The following is a 17,352-nucleotide window of genomic DNA, read 5'->3' as shown; positions in this document are numbered from 1 at the left end:
AAGATTGGTGGCACACTGTTAAACAAGACTTGCAACTCTGTGGCTTTCCTCCTATAGACAATTGGGCGGAAATGAAGGCAAGATTGAAGCAAATGTTTCTATCGATGGATTATGAGACAACTTCCTTCTAGAACCTCCTTAGCTGCGACTAGACAATCTAACTGTGCAGGAATACATACAATGATATTATGGTTTGGAAATCCAATGTTGCCTAATGGAGACAAGAAAGTAACAAGTGGCACGTTACTGTAATGGATTGTGGTTTGACATTCAAAGAGAACTTATCACCGTTCGGCTCAACAATGTGGACAAAGCATACCAAATGCCCAAAAAGTGTACGAGTAGAAATTTGTGGCAAGACATCATAGCCTTTAAACCGGGTCCATACTCTCACCCATTCTACTGCCAGTGGTTGTACACAACCAGTCATACCCCATGATAATTTTCCTCAAGATTACAAAATTGACCAGAATGCTACCTCGAACACTCTCGGTCATAATCAATGTTGATACAGAAATCTGGTCAATCCTGCCTCACCTCCTACGAGCCGCTGAGTACCTACAATTAATGGAGGACCCTCCGATGCACTGGGGGCGCCAATTAAGGCCGAGAACCCTCCGATGCCTAAGTCAGGCATATTGACTCACAGTAGGTGTAGTAAAATCAATATATCTGTGTACCTTGTTCCATAGCAAGAGTCTCTATTTATAATCCCTTGACATCACTTATGTATATGGCAATGACTCTATTGGATAGTTATGTATCACAAAGTGAATCTGTCTCTGGGTATATCGCGCCTTTCTCGGCGAGATCCTTGGCAAAGATCTCGCAGGGTAATCCTATCTTTATATATTGTAAGGATATTTCTATTCCGAGGTGGTGGTCGATATCCGAGGTCAAGGTTTGTACCGGAGGCCAAAGTTGGTACCCGAGGCCAAGGTCGGTATCCGAGGCCGACCTCCGAGGTCGAGGTCGTCCCTTGAGACCAAGGTCGATACCCAAGGGCCAAAGTGACAACTGAGGCTAAGGTAGAAAGTAGCCGACACCAAAGGTCGGGGTCATTTTCCGGCCCTCAAGCAATCCATAGTCATCGAGTCTGGCTGCTTAACTCATCTATCTCATACATTTGTTTAGCTCAATTTTAGACATAACAGTAACCCCCTACTTCCGATCTCTATACTTTATGAGCTCGAGAAATAACTTTTGAACTAATGTATGAGAAGGTCAGCTCGTTCAATGTATGTTCCTCGATTTTGTTGCCTTTATGTGTAGGTGGTCATGTATGATGACTTAGTAGATACGATAGTCGAGCATGTAGTGATAGCTTGTCCACGGTAGAATCAATAGGTTGACCGTCAAATAGTAGACGTAGTAGTAAGCCGAGCACTAAAAAGGACTTTCTTCCCTTAAATTGAGGAAAGTCCTTGTGGTCAATCGTACAGCTCAGATAGTCGGGATTTGAAAGAAATTCTCTTCCCCTAACTAGGGGAAGTTCTTTCCTTGTAGAATTTGTAAAATAGTAGAGGAGAAATGGTAGTAGTATCATGAGCACCTTTTTCCCTTTTACAAAGGGAGGTCACTCACAGTTGAACATGTAGATAAAAACGGTAGATAAAACAGTAGAAATAAAGGGTAGAACCTTCTTCCTTTTAAATAAGGGAGGTTCCTCATAGTCGAACACGAGTAGCTTCCACCGAGGCGATCAATTAAGCACAGTCATTTCACCCGTGGGAGTTCCTCATGGGTAGTAGATTTTTAGATGATCGGCATTTCATGGGTGAGGTAAGAGCTTACCCTCCATGTCTTCTAGTCGGTACGTCCTTTGGTACTTGATGTCGAGGTCAGGGTTGGCCAATGAGCCTTATTACCAAATTTGGTTGACTGGTTCAGATCGGTCATCAGGTTTTTTTGCTCTGTCCAGCTTCCTTAAGTACTTGCTCCGGCTTAGTGTTCAAGGGAGTGTACTGATGGAAGCGACTTGCCGGATGTCGGTTGGTATGTTGGCCTCAATTTTGGTCGTACTCCTTTCTTTTGGTGTTAGCGGTAGAGGGCTTCCCTTCTTCCCTCCGCTTCCCATCCTTAGCTAAGTTGTTTCCTTCTCGAGTAGCTCTTCGTGAACTAAAGAACTCATCGGCATTTGAATATTTTTTAGCTCGGTTAAGTAGGTCGGCGAAGATATTCGGGGGGTTCTTACAAATAAAGAAGAGGAACTTTCCTTGTTTAAGGTTGGCTACCATGGCAGTCAGAGCTATCTGGTCAGAATAGTCATCCACCATGTACCGCTTCCTCATTGAAGTGGATGATATAATCTTTTAACATCTCGTCCTTCCTTTAAGTGATCATAAGGAGGTGTGTTGATGGCTTTCTCTTATCTTTCCCACTGATGAACTGAGTAATGAAAGCCTTCCTAAGCTAGGTGAAAGAATTGGTAGACTTTGGCTCCAGTTGTTTATACCACTTCTGTGCCACTACTTATAGAGTCAAGGAGAATGCTCGTCACATTACGGAGCCGGATACACCGTAAAGATCTATCCAAGCCCTAAAAGATACAAGGTATTCAGCCGGGTCCCTCGAGCCGGATTAAGGGGTGATCTAAGGCATCTGGAACCTGAATGGGAGCTAAGACTTCATAATGTTATCAGTGAACGAGGGTTCGGCCTCCTCGAGCATGGCTTCCACAGAGGTCTGTCCCCAGGCTCGACACGCTTGTTGAATGTCGCCGAGCTGGCCCCATATCTCCTCGAGTTCTGCCTCCCATAGGACTTCTCTCTGCGACGTCTTCAGGGGCCTTCCCACGCTTCCTCTTTTCTAAGGTGTGGTGTAGGTTGGAGTATGCCAACACGGTCATTCCTGTTGTACACGTGAAGGCCTGACCGTACTACCCTAGTCGCTGCTTTACATATGGGTTGTGAGGTGCCTGGGGAGGTTGAGATAATTCTATTGCCGCAGCTACTTCCGCTTCATGGTCGGGAGGTGGTTGCTGCCTTTAGAGTATTTGCATTATGTGGTCTATGTTGCCGGCTAGGGCCTCGACCTAGTTTTCCAAGGAGATGAGTTGACTAGCTCTGTTGCAAGGTCTACCCGAAGCCACCGTTGAAATATGGTCGGTATTATGTTTCGAAGGCGATTCCTCAGGTTACTCATCTGGTGCGAGGATTGGGGCAGTAATGGTGGTCAAAACCCGCTTTCTTCCTTTAGCCATTGTTGAGCAAACAAGGATGATGATTCTTTTGATGTAAAGGAAACTTCTAAGATGGCTTTGCTGTCGTTCCCACAGACGGCGCCAAACTGTTGATGCAGAAATCTGGTCAATCTTGCCTCACCTCCCGCGAGCCGCTGAGTACCTATAATTAATGGAGAACAAGAGAATGCACTGGGGGTGCCAGTTAAGGCCGGGGACCCGCCGATGCCTAAGTCAGGCGTATTGACTCACAGTAAGTGTTGTAGAATCAGTATATCTGTGTGTACCTTGTTCCATGGCGAGAGTCTCTATTTATAATCCATTGACATCACTTACATATATGGCAATGAATCGGCTGGATAGTTACGTATCACAAAGTGGATTTGTCTCTGGGTATATCATGCCTTTCTCGGCGAGATCCTCGGCGAATATTTCGGAGGGTAATTCTATCTTTATATATTGTAAGGATATTTTTATTCCGAGGTGGTGGTCGATATCCGAGGTCGAGGTTGATATCCGAGGCCGAGCTTGGTATCCGAGGTCAAGGTTGGTACCCGAGGCCGAGTCGGTATCTGAGGCCGACCTCCGAGGTCAAGGTCTATGGTCGAGGCAGGGCGAGGTCGTCCCTTGAGATCGAGGTCAATACCCGAGGGCCAAAGTGACAATTGAGGCTGGGTAAAAAGTAGCCGACACCAAAGGTCGGGGTGATTCTGGCCCTCAAGCAATCCATAGTCATCGAGTTTGGCTGCTCGGCTCATCTATCTCATACATTTGTTTAGCTTCATTTTACCCATAACAATCAACATATGAATCCTCTTTCCCGAAACGTTGACATAATGGGGAAATTTGTTGTGCCAACTCAAGAGATGTAAACCAACACTTATTTCAAGTGTGGTGGTCGCAAACATTATGCAATGGTGTCCCTCTTGCAACCTATGATTCTTGAAGGGACAAGAGGGTGAATGGTACAAAGAGGAGTTTGTTGAAGACCAAGAGAAAGGTGTACGTGAAAGCCATTTAGAAGGTAATGATTAGGAACCTGAAGAAGGCATAGATAGCCTTAAGCAAAATAAGTTATTGTTTATGGTCAGAAGGATTCTAACAACCCCCAAAGGGGAGGCCCAAGAAGACCGGTTGAGAACCGATATCTTCCATACACAAGTATCATGTAGTGGAAAGGTCATTATTGGTGGAGGCAACAATATGAACTTAGCCTCATAAAGCATGGTGAATAAGTTGAAGCTAAAGACTCAATAACATCCCAAGGTACACAAGATTGCGTGGGTGAATGACACGTTCATCCCCATGATTAAGAGGTGCTTAGTGAACTTCTCCTTCAGTCATTATGAAAAATCACTTTGGTGTGACATTATTCTGATAAAAGTCACGCATATATTACTAGGGCTCCCATGGATATATGACAGAGATTTGATTATAAAGGTCACAAGAACACATACAGCTCCATGTATAAAGGAAAGCTTGTCACTCTCAACCTTATGAGAGATAATGAACCCAAAGAGGCAAAGCTGACTCTCATGGTACTGAGTATGACCCAATTCGTGGAGGAAAGTCAAGAAAAACGAATCATGTATGCTCTGGTAGGATGCGAATGCAAGACCAATCTAATTGGTCAAGTTTTTGTCCAACTACATATGATTCAGGGCATTCTGTCCTAATTTCAGGATATAATTCCTAACAAATTGCTAAATGAGCTTCTACCCCACACACAACATTCAACACACGACTAATTTGGTACTTGGAGAGCCATTACTAAATCTCCCAACATACTGAATGAACCCGACAAAGCATGCGGAGCTCATGGATAGCTGGAGCGGAATTATTAGCCACGAATTTCATAGTGCAAGCCTCAACTCATATTTCATTCCAACATTGTAAACGCCAAAGAATGGTGGTAGGTAGTAGTTATGTGTTGACAACCGCAGCAACAACAAGATAACAGTAAAGTGTTGTTTTTTAATTACATGCCTTGATGACATGTTGGACATGATGGCAGATGCTACAATATTTTTAATGATTGATTTGCGACTAGGGTAACACCAAATAAGAATTAGTCTTGGGTATATAAGAAGAAGACAATTTTATTTTATTTTATTTTATTTATTTTATTTTTTTTAAGACTACTTTTAAAACAAAGGATGAATTGTATGAGTGACCAGTCGTGCCTTTCAGCTTGACAAACGCACCTAATACATTCATGTGGGTGATGATGCAATTTCTATGGCATTCATAGGTAAGTTCGATCGTCGCGTACTTCAAAGACATCCTCATCTACAATCATTCACGAGAAGATCATTTGATCCATCTTTACCAGGTGATGAGTGTATTACACTACGAGAAGCTCTACATCAATTTAAAGAAGTGTACATTCATGGTTCCATGAGCATGGTCTTTTTGCGGTTCATTGTTTTAGCAAAAAGCATGAGGATCGTTCCAAAAAAAATAAAGGTTATTGTCGATTAGCCTACTCCCACAAATATTCACAAGGTTTGCAGTTTTTACGACTTAGCAACGTTTTAATGAAGGTATATCTGAAACTTTAGTTTTGTCATGGCGCCTATTACTAAATGCATGAAGGTCAATCAATTTGAGCGGACCAAAGGAGCAACGAAGGTATTTCAATAAATCAAACGAAAAAATGACAGAAGCTCCGGTCTTCAGGCTTCCTAATTTTGAGAAGCATTTAAGGTTGCAAGTCATTCATCCCATGTAGGGATTGGAGGCGTCCTTGTCAAGAAGGACATATGGTAGCCTTCCTCAGCGAAAAATTCAATGGGCATGAAAGAAGTATCCTATATATAATGAAATTTTATGTAGTACAAGCCTAGAAAATTGGCATCATTACCTCATTCATTGAGAGTTTGTGTTGAATTTCGATCATGGGGCACCGTGTTATTTGAATTCTAAGAAGAAATTGAGTATGGCACACCAAGTGGAGTGCTTACATTCAAGAGTTCACATTCTACCTTAAGCATCGGTCCAGGTAGAAAATAAGATAGCAGATGACCTTAGATGTCCTCGGTCGAAAAACGCTTCTATTTTCTACCTTATCAGTCTCCGTTGTTGGGTCTAAAGAAGTTTAAAGAGACTATGTAGCAGAGATGATTTTAGGAAGGTATTTTTAAACTCTCTGCATGGTCAAGCACAGAATACAAACAATATAGAGTGTGTGATGGTTACTTATTCCATGATATGAGGTTGTGTCTTTCTAAAAGCTCCTTACATGAGCTTGTGATACAAGAGCTTCTTTCAGATGGCCTCGATCGTCAATTTGGGATTGACAAAACAACAACCCTTGTAGAGGACTGTATCTACTGGGCTGGTTTGAAGAAAGATTTTGGAATCGCCATTTGACAGTGTCGAGTGTATTAACAAGGCAAAGGTAGCTAGCAAAATACCGATCTTTATACTCTATTGCTTGTGACAGATGCTCCATGAGAGGAGATCAGCACAAATTTCATCCTAGGATTACCTAAGACTCAACGTAGCTATGACTCTATTTACTATGTAGTCAACAGGTTTTCTAAGATGGTCCGTTTCTTCCATTGTAAGAAGGCAAAGCTAAGCATCACTAATGTTTTCTTCGAGGAGGTGATTTTTCTACATGGTGTTCCCAAGATAATTGTATTTCATCGCCATGTTAAGTTTATAAGCTACTTCTTGCGAACTTTTGGTCTAAGATGGAGATGTAGAGCGGGCCGCAAACCTATTCCAGGCATAGTTTGACCGGAAGAAGCTCGAACGGAAGCGGACATAGTCTGTCAAATCCGAGCCTAGCCCTACGTAGGGTATGATGTAACTGGGCCGCGGGCGCATCCAGATCAAAGAAATTCATTTTGGATAGGGAGAAATTGTCGTTTGAAGTGCAAACCATAAATCGGCCATAACTTTTTATTTGGGTATCATTACGGGCCACACAACATATGAATTCCTATTGCAACAGGCTATTTGGGGTGAACCCGACCAGCGCAATGGGTTGTGTCGGTTTGTGTCGCAAGAAAACGAATCCTTACGATTCAAAATTGTAGCTTTTTGAAAACTTATTATTTTTAGTAAGTTTAAGATTAGACGTATCTAATTCATCTTAGAGTTTTAGTATGTAATGTCTTCTTAGGATTTGCTTCTTATCATGCCAGGAATCATTCGACAAAAAAACATAAAATAAAATTAGGACTTTCTATTTTTAGTATATTTTACTATTTCCGGTAATTTCTAATTTAGTCGAATTAGGACTGTTGATTAGGGTTTGTATTTTACTATTTAAAGCATTGTAATTTCGTTTTAGAGACAGATATCAATAAAACATCTTGAATTTTCCTTTATTTCTTATGGATTCAAGAGCCATTATACCTTGTGGATTCAAGGTTCGTATCACATAGAGGAGATGGTGTTCTTCCTCTATCCATTTTACACCCCTTTCCTGCATCAAATGGGAACTAAATTATAGTTCTCAAGCACCTATCATCCGCAAACAGATGGACAAACTGAGCTTGTTAACCGCAATCTTGGGAATCTTCTTCAATATTTGATTGGTGATTGCATAAGTTCATGGTATATCATGGTATCACAAGCTAAGTTTACCTATAATAGTTTTGTGAACCACACTACGAGACACTCCTTTTGAAATTACAACTAGTATTTGACTTTCACGACTTATGATTTAATCCCAATTCCTATTGTGACGTAATGAAGCCAGGGTGCTAAAGCTTTTACATAGCATATTAAGGAAATACATGATGAAATCAGACATAGGATCACCCTTAGTAATGAAATTTATAAGTGGCATGCACATATTCGACAGCATTTTGCACAATTTCAAGAAGAGGATGCAGTCATGGTATGGCTCAAACCTAAAAGTTTCCAATAGGCTCTTCCACTAAGCTCCACGCCAAAAAGGCATGTCCTTATATTTTGAAGAAGCTAGATGATAATGCATACTCAATCAAGCTTCCACTCGAAATGAAGATTAGCCCCATTCTTAATGTAGAAGACCTTATAGTTTATCTTGGATCACGAAGACAGGAGCACATATGAACAAGCTATCCATATACTTGAGGTACCATGTCAATTTGAAGAAATCATTAAAGATGTGTTGGACGATCACATAGTTTCTACTTTCTACACGCTAAGGAGGGTATCAAAAATTTCTCTTTTCAAGTGGAGGAAACCTTGTAACACTCATTATAAATTACAAGGCATAGGCCCTCTAGAATAAGAAACTGTTGAATGATATTTTATTTAGCCAAGTTCTCTTGTTTCTTTACAGTAGAATGTTGGGGGAGGGGGGTGATCTCTAGTATAAGACTAGAGGGCTATTGAGCTTATTCACAACCATTGAACATTTTCTCTTTTGTCATTCAAACTTTGAATTTGGTACATTGAACTTTATTGCAATCAGTTTCTAATTTGATCTAGTTGTGTCACCCTTTTATAGATAACATATCCCAAGAGAACAATATGTCCCAAATCCTACCAAAACGAGGATTCACACAATTAAAGAAGGAGAGAGGCAAGGAGTTTCCAATTAGGAAATGTCCAACGTACACCACCACCACAAGAAGTCCAACCATCCAATAACTCATTAAACCCATTATAGCCTTACAGTATTGGGTACATTTGTATCGAACGCATTTGGCACCATTTTATTAAGGGTGAGTTTGGATGCGCTACTATCATAATGAATCAGAATGGCTAGTCTAACAATGTGGAAATAACCAAATTGTGATTTCCTTCCTTAGCATTCATATTGAGTGTATGGGCACCAAATTGCGATTAACAAACTGCAATTTGAGGCTGGCTGCTACCTAATTATCATCATTTTTGTCATCTCCTCTTGCTTAAACTGAACATTCTGCAATTCAATTAGATTGTGTATCCAAACTCATCCTAAATGACAGAATCTTGATCCAGAACATGTAACTCAATCCAGAATGTTCAAACCCTAGCCCCATAGTGCAAGTGGAGTGCCGGACCAACGAACACACAGACGGACCGATCTTAACTATCCAATGTGACCTACTGAATATGGTCATTCCAATTGATTGATGGCCACCAATTGGATGGATGGAACCATCCATTCATGTGTAATTTCATCGACAACAGGGCCCACAATTTGGATTGTCTGGATTGGGGGACGTGTAGGGTTGGATGAGGAAGCAGAAGAAGAAGGGATCTTGAGGATAGGAGAGAGCACCTCTATGATGTGGATGGTGAGGCCATCTTCATCATCACCAGTCTGACACGATTGACCGAAGGAATGGCTGGAAATCGTCGTCATGTGCGTAGATAAGCGCTGCGGGTGTTCTCCTTCTTCCATACTCCTGCACTGTACCGGAAACCACGAAACGGAGGAGGAACCGATCCGATATTTAAGAGCTTTGGCAGCAAAACGATATGGTTACGCAGAAGGGCTTGTAAATTGTAATTGTAGAAGCCTCAGTTGCGAGAGCAATCGAAGGCAGCAATGCCTAACACCCAACGGGAGCGGATTAGATGTTACCAGGGTCACACCGTAGTGGGTGTTTCCCTGACCATGGGGCCAATCTTGATGTATGTGTTATATATCCACGCAGTCCATCAGTTTTTCCAACTCACTTTAGGAAATTATTCCAAAAATGAAGCAGATCTAATATCATAATGGGCCACACCACAGGAAAGTGTGGTCATTGAACGTTCACCATTAAAAATTTCTTAGGGCCCACCTCATGTTTATTTTCCATACAACCTTTTGATAAGTTCAAAAATATCTGGATGAAGTGAAAACGTAACTATCAGCTTCATCCAGAACTTTTTTTGGTCCACAAAAAGTTCTTAATAGTCAGTCACCACTCTTTCCTATGGTGTGTGGTCCACAGGAGAATTGGATCTTCTTAATTTTTATAATATCTTAAAATTACCTGTAAAAACTTATGGACGGTGTGGATATATAAAAAAATACATCAAAGTGGGCCCCACGGTCAGAGAAACACCCACATTGGGTTACCCAGGTAACATCGAATCCGCTCCCACATCCAACCAGTTGGTAAGTTACCATCTAGCAATCAGGTAACTTCTAACATATTACGTACTTTATAAATCAACCCCTTCCAATATGTTGGCCCATCATGGAGTTTACTTTACGAAAAAATCAGCATCGTTCATTCATCATCTGGACTATGCCATAGAAAATAATATATAGCCACTAATAAATTTTTTAAAAATAAAAATGTGGACCACGTGATGAATATCTAGGAATGAATCTGGTATAAAATGATCCCATGGTGGGGAAACCTATTGGACGGATTGGATTTCTTACTTACATGATTATCCGCTGGATGGACGTTGACTCATCGTCCAACTGGTTGTCATCATTTCAAACCACGAGGGTGAGTTATGTGATCCTCAGGCAGTGTTTGATGCTTTTTATACGCAGCAGGGCTGCAGCTTGAGTTGGGGTTAACCTGAACCTGACTGACCCAATGCCAGTTTGAGTTAGGTCGGGTCGGGTTGTCAAGGTCCCCGTGTTGGGTTTGGGTTGAAAACAACGACCTGATTTGAATTTGGGTTAGGTCAGGGCTGAACAAATTTGGGTCAGGTTAGGTGGGGTTGGGAATACTCATGTATTTGGGTCAGGTGTAGGGGATCCCACCAATGATTTGCATATGGGGCCCACTACCTTCGTATAAGTCATCTAGTTAATTCATCTCACATACATGTCTTGACGAAGGGATAACACAAAAATCAGGCAGTTCTAAAACTTGATCGTGAACTTGCGGGTTTCAGATCGGGTTGATATTTGGATGCCGAGATCCTCTGTTAATGCATAATAGGATTCCTATGTCCACCTCATCTACTTGGTTTTAAAAAAAAAAACTAGAGTGAAAAAAGGATCCGAAAATCTTATTATTATAATAATAATAATTGTTGAGGTCAAAATCTGGACCACCCTCCACTCAATGTCGTGAGCCTCAAATGCACCCTTGTCCTGCACAAAAGGGTGAGCAAAGGAGACCCTGGCTCAGCAGGGGGACCCTCCGATGCCTAAGTCAGGCTAGGAAATCTGGGTCTAAGTTGCGTAATGTAGAGAGAGGGTGCGAGATCTTGCATACCTGTTGCAAAGGGGTCCCCTGGTATTTATACATGTAGGTAGAGAAGATCGCGTCCGTTAATCTCGATACGATTTACTCAATCATGCGGATATTGTAATCGTAAAGATATTATCCGCAATCTTTGGGTCGTATAGCGTATCGTGTCTTAAGGGCACATATCCCTGGGCGAGATCTTTGGTCACGTCCGTATTTAGGTTAGTCTCCCGACTCGGCACTCGAAGTGTCCTCACTCGGGCTCGACCTCATCATGTCCAGACCCAAGGCCGAGTGCTAGTATTTGGAGTCAGTCGATTAATTTGCCTCATACTTGGATGTAGGCATAGCTCGGCTGTTTTGCCAACGTGGATTATTGAACAAGGATCATAGCTCGGAGTCATGATTCGTCGGTAGCGGACTTGGCCACACTAAACCTTCATAGCCTCCTAAGGTCTTCCCTCTGACCTTCGAGCTCTGTAATCAACTTGACTTGTCGGACCGGATTTCCCCGTAACAATAATAATAATAATAATAATAATAATAATAATAATAATAATAACAACAAAAAGAAAAAAGAAAGACAATAGAAAGAAAGATGCATTCAACCGTCTTCTTTCCCGACTCTCCCCATTCTCTCTCAATTTCTCTCCCAACTTTCCCTTTTCTTTCCCAACATTTATGTTTGAAACAGAAGATCCGGACTCTCTTCCTCTCCCAACATTTCTGTTTACTACAAATAGATAATACAAACTCATTGCAAAACATGCAATGTCGAGGCAATTTGTGTTGTCATGGATGGTAGAGGCCATTCACCGCAGACATGCTAATGTGGAATAGGTATGCGTGATTTTGGGCATTCATTAGGTGATGTAACCATTTATGGTGAATATAAATCATTCGTACAGTTTTTCCTTTCCGATTTTCCTTTTTTACGTGGGAGTGAAGCCCTAGCCCACCGATGAGTGGACTAGCTTAATGATTCAGCCAATGGGTGTTTATTGATGTCCTCTTCAATCTCTCCACGACCAAATCACCATAATATTTATTATCTAGGGCTCAACCAAGGGAGAAAAATGTGTCAAAAGATCCACATGTAGTTCACATGCAGAAGATGCATGGATCATTCATCAAGTGACGTGCATTGTGACTGGACACAGACTAGCTGCAACCCCTGATCTCAACAGGCGGGTGCTTCCCTGATCATGGGACGGACCTCATTAGATATCTATCTCATCCATCTATTTTTCCAGCTTATTTTAGGACATGGTCAAGAAATGAAGTAGATATAAATCTCAGGTGGATAACATAGTAGGGATTGAATTTCCACTATTAAATGCCTGTTATAGGCCACAAAAGTTTTGAATCAACCTGCTATATGTTGTTTTCCCTTCATCCAAGTCTTTGTAACCTTATCAATAGGTTAGATGGTAGAAAAAACATTATGGTGGACCTTAAAAAGTTTTAATGGTGGGTATTCAACAACTATTGTTTTGTCTGTTGTAGTTTCATATTTGATACTTTTTTGGGACACATGGACTTATTTGGTTTTCCAATTTATAATCGTAAATGATTGTAAATGAGTTATGACTATTTACTCACGTACTTACATTTGAATTTTATGATGATTTTGCTACATTATTTGTTTCACCCTGTAATCATTATAACAATAGTGATTTTATAAAGTGAAAATATAATGATAATATTTTACTTTACCTTGTACAAGTATATTTGAAATGAGTTTGGATCCCTTATTTGTAGCAAAACAGTGAGTGTTTATTTGTTTCATGTTTATCGATCTCCGTCATCCTTGTTGACGTCAGCGATAGACTCTAAGAAAAGAAAAAAGAAATACAACTATTATTGAAAGAATTAAAAAAGAAAAAAACTAAAAGATGAGTCATTGATGTCCCAAAGGGATGTGAATAGGACTATACATATTTCGAGTATAAAATGCAGAAATAATAATCATGATCGCACAATGTATTGAAACTTTGATTCCAATTAATTCGTAAGATAACCTTCAGCTATTATTTTAGGCAAAACAACCTTATTTCATGACGTCATTGAAATCAAATTTTCAAAACAAAAAGGAGATAAAGAATCAAATAAACAATCACCACAAATGCACAAGGGGTTATAGTGGTTCGCTGCTTAAACCTACACCTACTCTACTCCCAAAATTACTACCTTTGTAATTTTGGTTTTCTACTATATCAAGGCTTTCACATGTTCATATTAACAACCTTTTATAGTTATTGTGATTTTCACGGGCTATCACAATAAAAACTCATTTTATGATTTTCACGGGTGTTTGTTTGCCTCTAAGTGTAGAGGTTCATAAGTAGTATCTTGTGAATACAGGGTCGATCCCACAGATAGATGATTTAGGAGAATGAAAAAATCAAATGCAAAACTAAGTAATGGAAACTAAACAGATGTAATGATTTTAAAAGTTTTGAAGGTATGACTTTTAAATGGAATTCAATTAAATTAAAAACAAGATCCAAGCTTCAAAGTTCCACACATAGGTTAATAATGCATAAATCATGATGACTTTGATAACACAATTAGGATATGAGCACTATGGTCAGCCTAAATGGAAAATAAAACAGTTTAAATATTTTTAGTAAATGATATAAGAGATTAGAGAATCATGGATTAGCACCATTAACATATATTCTCAAGCGCCAGTGATTTTAAGCATTCAATATTCATGAGATAATGAATCAAATAATGTAGCAGGTTGAGAATATCTTCCATTTAAGAAATCTAATTGATCCAGGTTAAGCCTAAGCATCCACCATATGGATCTCACATGATGGATCAAAAACCTAAACCTAGATAATTGATAACATGCATACACCATTCATCTCATAAAAAAAAAAAAAGAATCAATCAAATCAATCATCATAACTTAAAGAATCATTAAACTCATGTGCTTCCCTTCTAGCTTGGGCTAGAGGGAATTAGAAAAATATAACTAAATGGCAAATAGAAAGCAACAAGAGAATAAAAAAAATAATAATAAAGATCTAAAAACTTGTAAAGAAAAATAATTTTTAAAACTATGAAACTTGAGAGCTCTCTAAAAAAATCCTAGATATCCCTAAAAGTCTTAGGAAACCCATATTTATAGGCTAGTTTCCGCAAAATCGCAAAACTGCCTCAAATTTATGTACTTCACATAAAATCTGTGTAACAGTTCGATGTTATTGAACAGCCTTGGATGTCATCAAAGAATATATCCAGTTTGTCCAGCAACCAAACTCAATTTTTCTGTAATGCTTCGATGTCATCGAAACTCAGATCCTGCGAATTTCTACACATCCTTCCTTTTTTACTTGGTTTTCTTGAATCTTGGAGTCTTGAAATCTTCAATCTTGGTCTCCAACGGTCCATTCTTTGCTTTGGTGATTCTTAAACATCAAATCCATACTTTTAACATTCTTTTTCATCTAAGCTCTTAAACTGACCTTGCAACACAAACATGTATAAAATATACCATTAAGCATTATCATATTTATAAAACCAAGATATAAATGGGGGAAAATATGTAATATTTGAGCCTCAATAATGGGCTTACCACAAAAAAAAAACCCCCTTTTTATGATTTTTACGGGCTTACCACAAATCAACCCAAATGAGATTTCTGGGCTATATAAAAAAAACTCAAATAAAATAATAATAATATCAATACTTATCTTTATATGTCGATTTGAAGATGTAGTCGAGGTTTGAAGCATGGTTTTCTCTCTTGAGAGTCAATGAAGTAATATATATGCTCAACTAAAAAGAATATAATGATCTAATGTATTTCAAGGAATAAAAACCCAAACTGCTGCAGATTCAACTCTCTATTTTCCAAGTAGAGTATAGATTACTCCCTAATTGCATTTAACATCAACTTGAGAAAGGGAGTTGAATAAGCTAAATAAAAATAATAATTAACACACAGATAGCTTGAAGAAGACCTAAGTTCCTCTTTCACTTGTAGAAGGTTTATGAGTGAATTTCATTGTACAAATGAATGAGAGAAGCTCTCTATTTATAGCCACATGATTTGGAAATCCGGTCAGTCTAAAAATAGGTTCGGCTGACTGGATTCCAACGATTCTGTTCCAACAACTATCGGATTGCGCATGATAAGATTTATCAAAAATTCGGCTGGCCGAAGCTAAAATTCGACTGGCCGAATTCAGGGTTTGACTGGCCGAATCTCTTTGAAATTGGAAAGTTCCATTACTGGAAACTTACTCGAAATAGCTTTGAGCTAGCCGAACTTTCACTTCGGCTGGCCAACCCAACCAAATTTGTAACTGATTTTTAAAATTTTTGAACCTAAAATCTTGGCTAAAACTGAAATTGGGTTAGTTGAAGTAAGTTGGGCTGGACGAACTTCAGTGAACTCACATTGTAATTTACATTTTAAAACATTTTTTCGAAAGGTGGTTGGCATATACAGATATCTTAATCTTGAAACCATGCCAAGTCTTTAAGTCTTGAGTTGTTGAGCCGATCTTTAGTCAATCTTCATGAGATTCCGTAAAAGACTGAGGTTGCATGTGCTGGTATTTTTGTCTAGGAAATTTAACAACTCCATGTGTGTTACAACTATAAGCTCTTACAAAAATATAGAACAAAAAATCCACACAAGATAAGGTGTCGTTCCCCCTTTTAGAACCAACTCATTTTCTCCCATTTTGAAAAGAAAAAAAAAACAACCAAGCACTACCAAAAAAAGGAGTTACAGTTACAGACTAAAACATTAGATATTAGTATATCGCTACGGTTTTAATCTGTAGTAGGGTGGCAACCATTGGTACCATAGCCATTGCTATTGAAGCAATGGCTACGGGCTAGAGCCATAGCCAAAAGTAGCAACATCTATGAACTAGTAAAAATGGTTACAGACTAGATCCCTAGCCATTTACTTAAAAAATGGAGAAGAAATGGCTACGAACTAGATCCGTAGCCATTTCCTTATAAAAGAACCAAAAAAAGCCAAAAGATCAGATTTTGTTGCAGCACAATCTAAAGAATGTTGCACAACATAATTAAAATTGAATATTAAATAAAAATTGTATTACTTTATAATAAAAATATGAATAATATTTATAATAATAAGTTAAAAATGTTCTGAATATAAAAAACCAACACTTAGCTCTTAAATCTTCGAGTTTGGAAAAAATTTACACATTTTTTTTTGGAAGAAGCAATCCTCTACAACAACTAAAAAAAAAAAAGAGTGGACAATTGGAAAAGAGTAATCCATGTCTTGGTTCTCATGGAAAAACTGGGTTAAGAAACTAGCAACATACTATCTGACCTAGATGGACAGAATGAAGCTTATAACCAAACAACCCCTTTGAAAAAATCAAAGAGTTCCTATTAGACACTGACAATAATATGAAAAGCCACATTGTTCTTGAAATGACATTGTTCTAGTAAATAGTTGAATCTGATAGAAATAAAAATTAATATGTCATAAGTAAAATTATCCATAGATTATGTTTACCTAGGATAGATAACAAATTATCCATTTGGCTTTGTGATTTGGAGCAACAAAAGCAAGCAAAAACAGTATCATGTTTAATCAGGTTTCTGTTTTCAGCATGCCCCCAAATGCAAATGCAAATAGTTTATGCTCAAGTCATAGAATCATACCATTCCCACTTTCGTGGTGTTTCCTACTTGGAAAATAAATCAAAATATTACCTGCAGTGGTCTTTGATGGTCACTTGAGAGTATTTTCACTTTAACCATTTCTTCTCATGCACTTTCAGAAAGAGAATGCTCATCTTCTAGAATAGATGGAGGACCACTACTTCCCAAAGATGGTAGAAAATTTCCATCAAAAGTGCATAAGAAAGTCTAAGAAGTCTGATCAACAATCAAAATATAATAAATAAAATAAAACAAAATGATCTGAATAAAAAAACTTTGGTGTTTAATACTCTCAAGTATATTGACTTGTTTATAAATTCTAACTACTATACCATTAGTGTCCAGAGATATACAAACATTTTCCGTATACATGAAATCTAAATCTTTCGCAGAGGCATGGGCATCAAACTGATCAAGGACTTACAT

At 38.9% G+C, this 17,352-nt stretch overlaps 1 protein-coding gene across 4 annotated transcripts in view; it reads right to left on the bottom strand.

Moving 5' to 3' along the window:
• LOC131237166 (uncharacterized) overlaps positions 1-9,732 on the bottom strand; it is a 43,642-nt gene extending 33,910 nt beyond the window's left edge. The window contains exon 1 of one of the 4 annotated variants that reach the window (XM_058234836.1): positions 9,393-9,732. In XM_058234836.1, the coding sequence (XP_058090819.1) occupies positions 9,393-9,515 (123 nt within the window). In that variant the 5' untranslated portion in view covers positions 9,516-9,732. The remainder of the gene's footprint in view (positions 1-9,392) is intronic. The other 3 variants (XM_058234835.1, XM_058234834.1, XM_058234833.1) reach the window with 3 other exon arrangements.
• Positions 9,733-17,352: the final 7,620 nt, after the last annotated feature.

The sequence above is a fragment of the Magnolia sinica genome, chromosome 2 (genome assembly GCF_029962835.1).
Source record: "Magnolia sinica isolate HGM2019 chromosome 2, MsV1, whole genome shotgun sequence".
NCBI classification, from domain to species: Eukaryota; Viridiplantae; Streptophyta; class Magnoliopsida; order Magnoliales; family Magnoliaceae; genus Magnolia; species Magnolia sinica.
The sequence above is the reverse complement of the archived record's forward strand: the minus strand, read 5'-3'. Positions and strand labels throughout refer to the sequence as shown.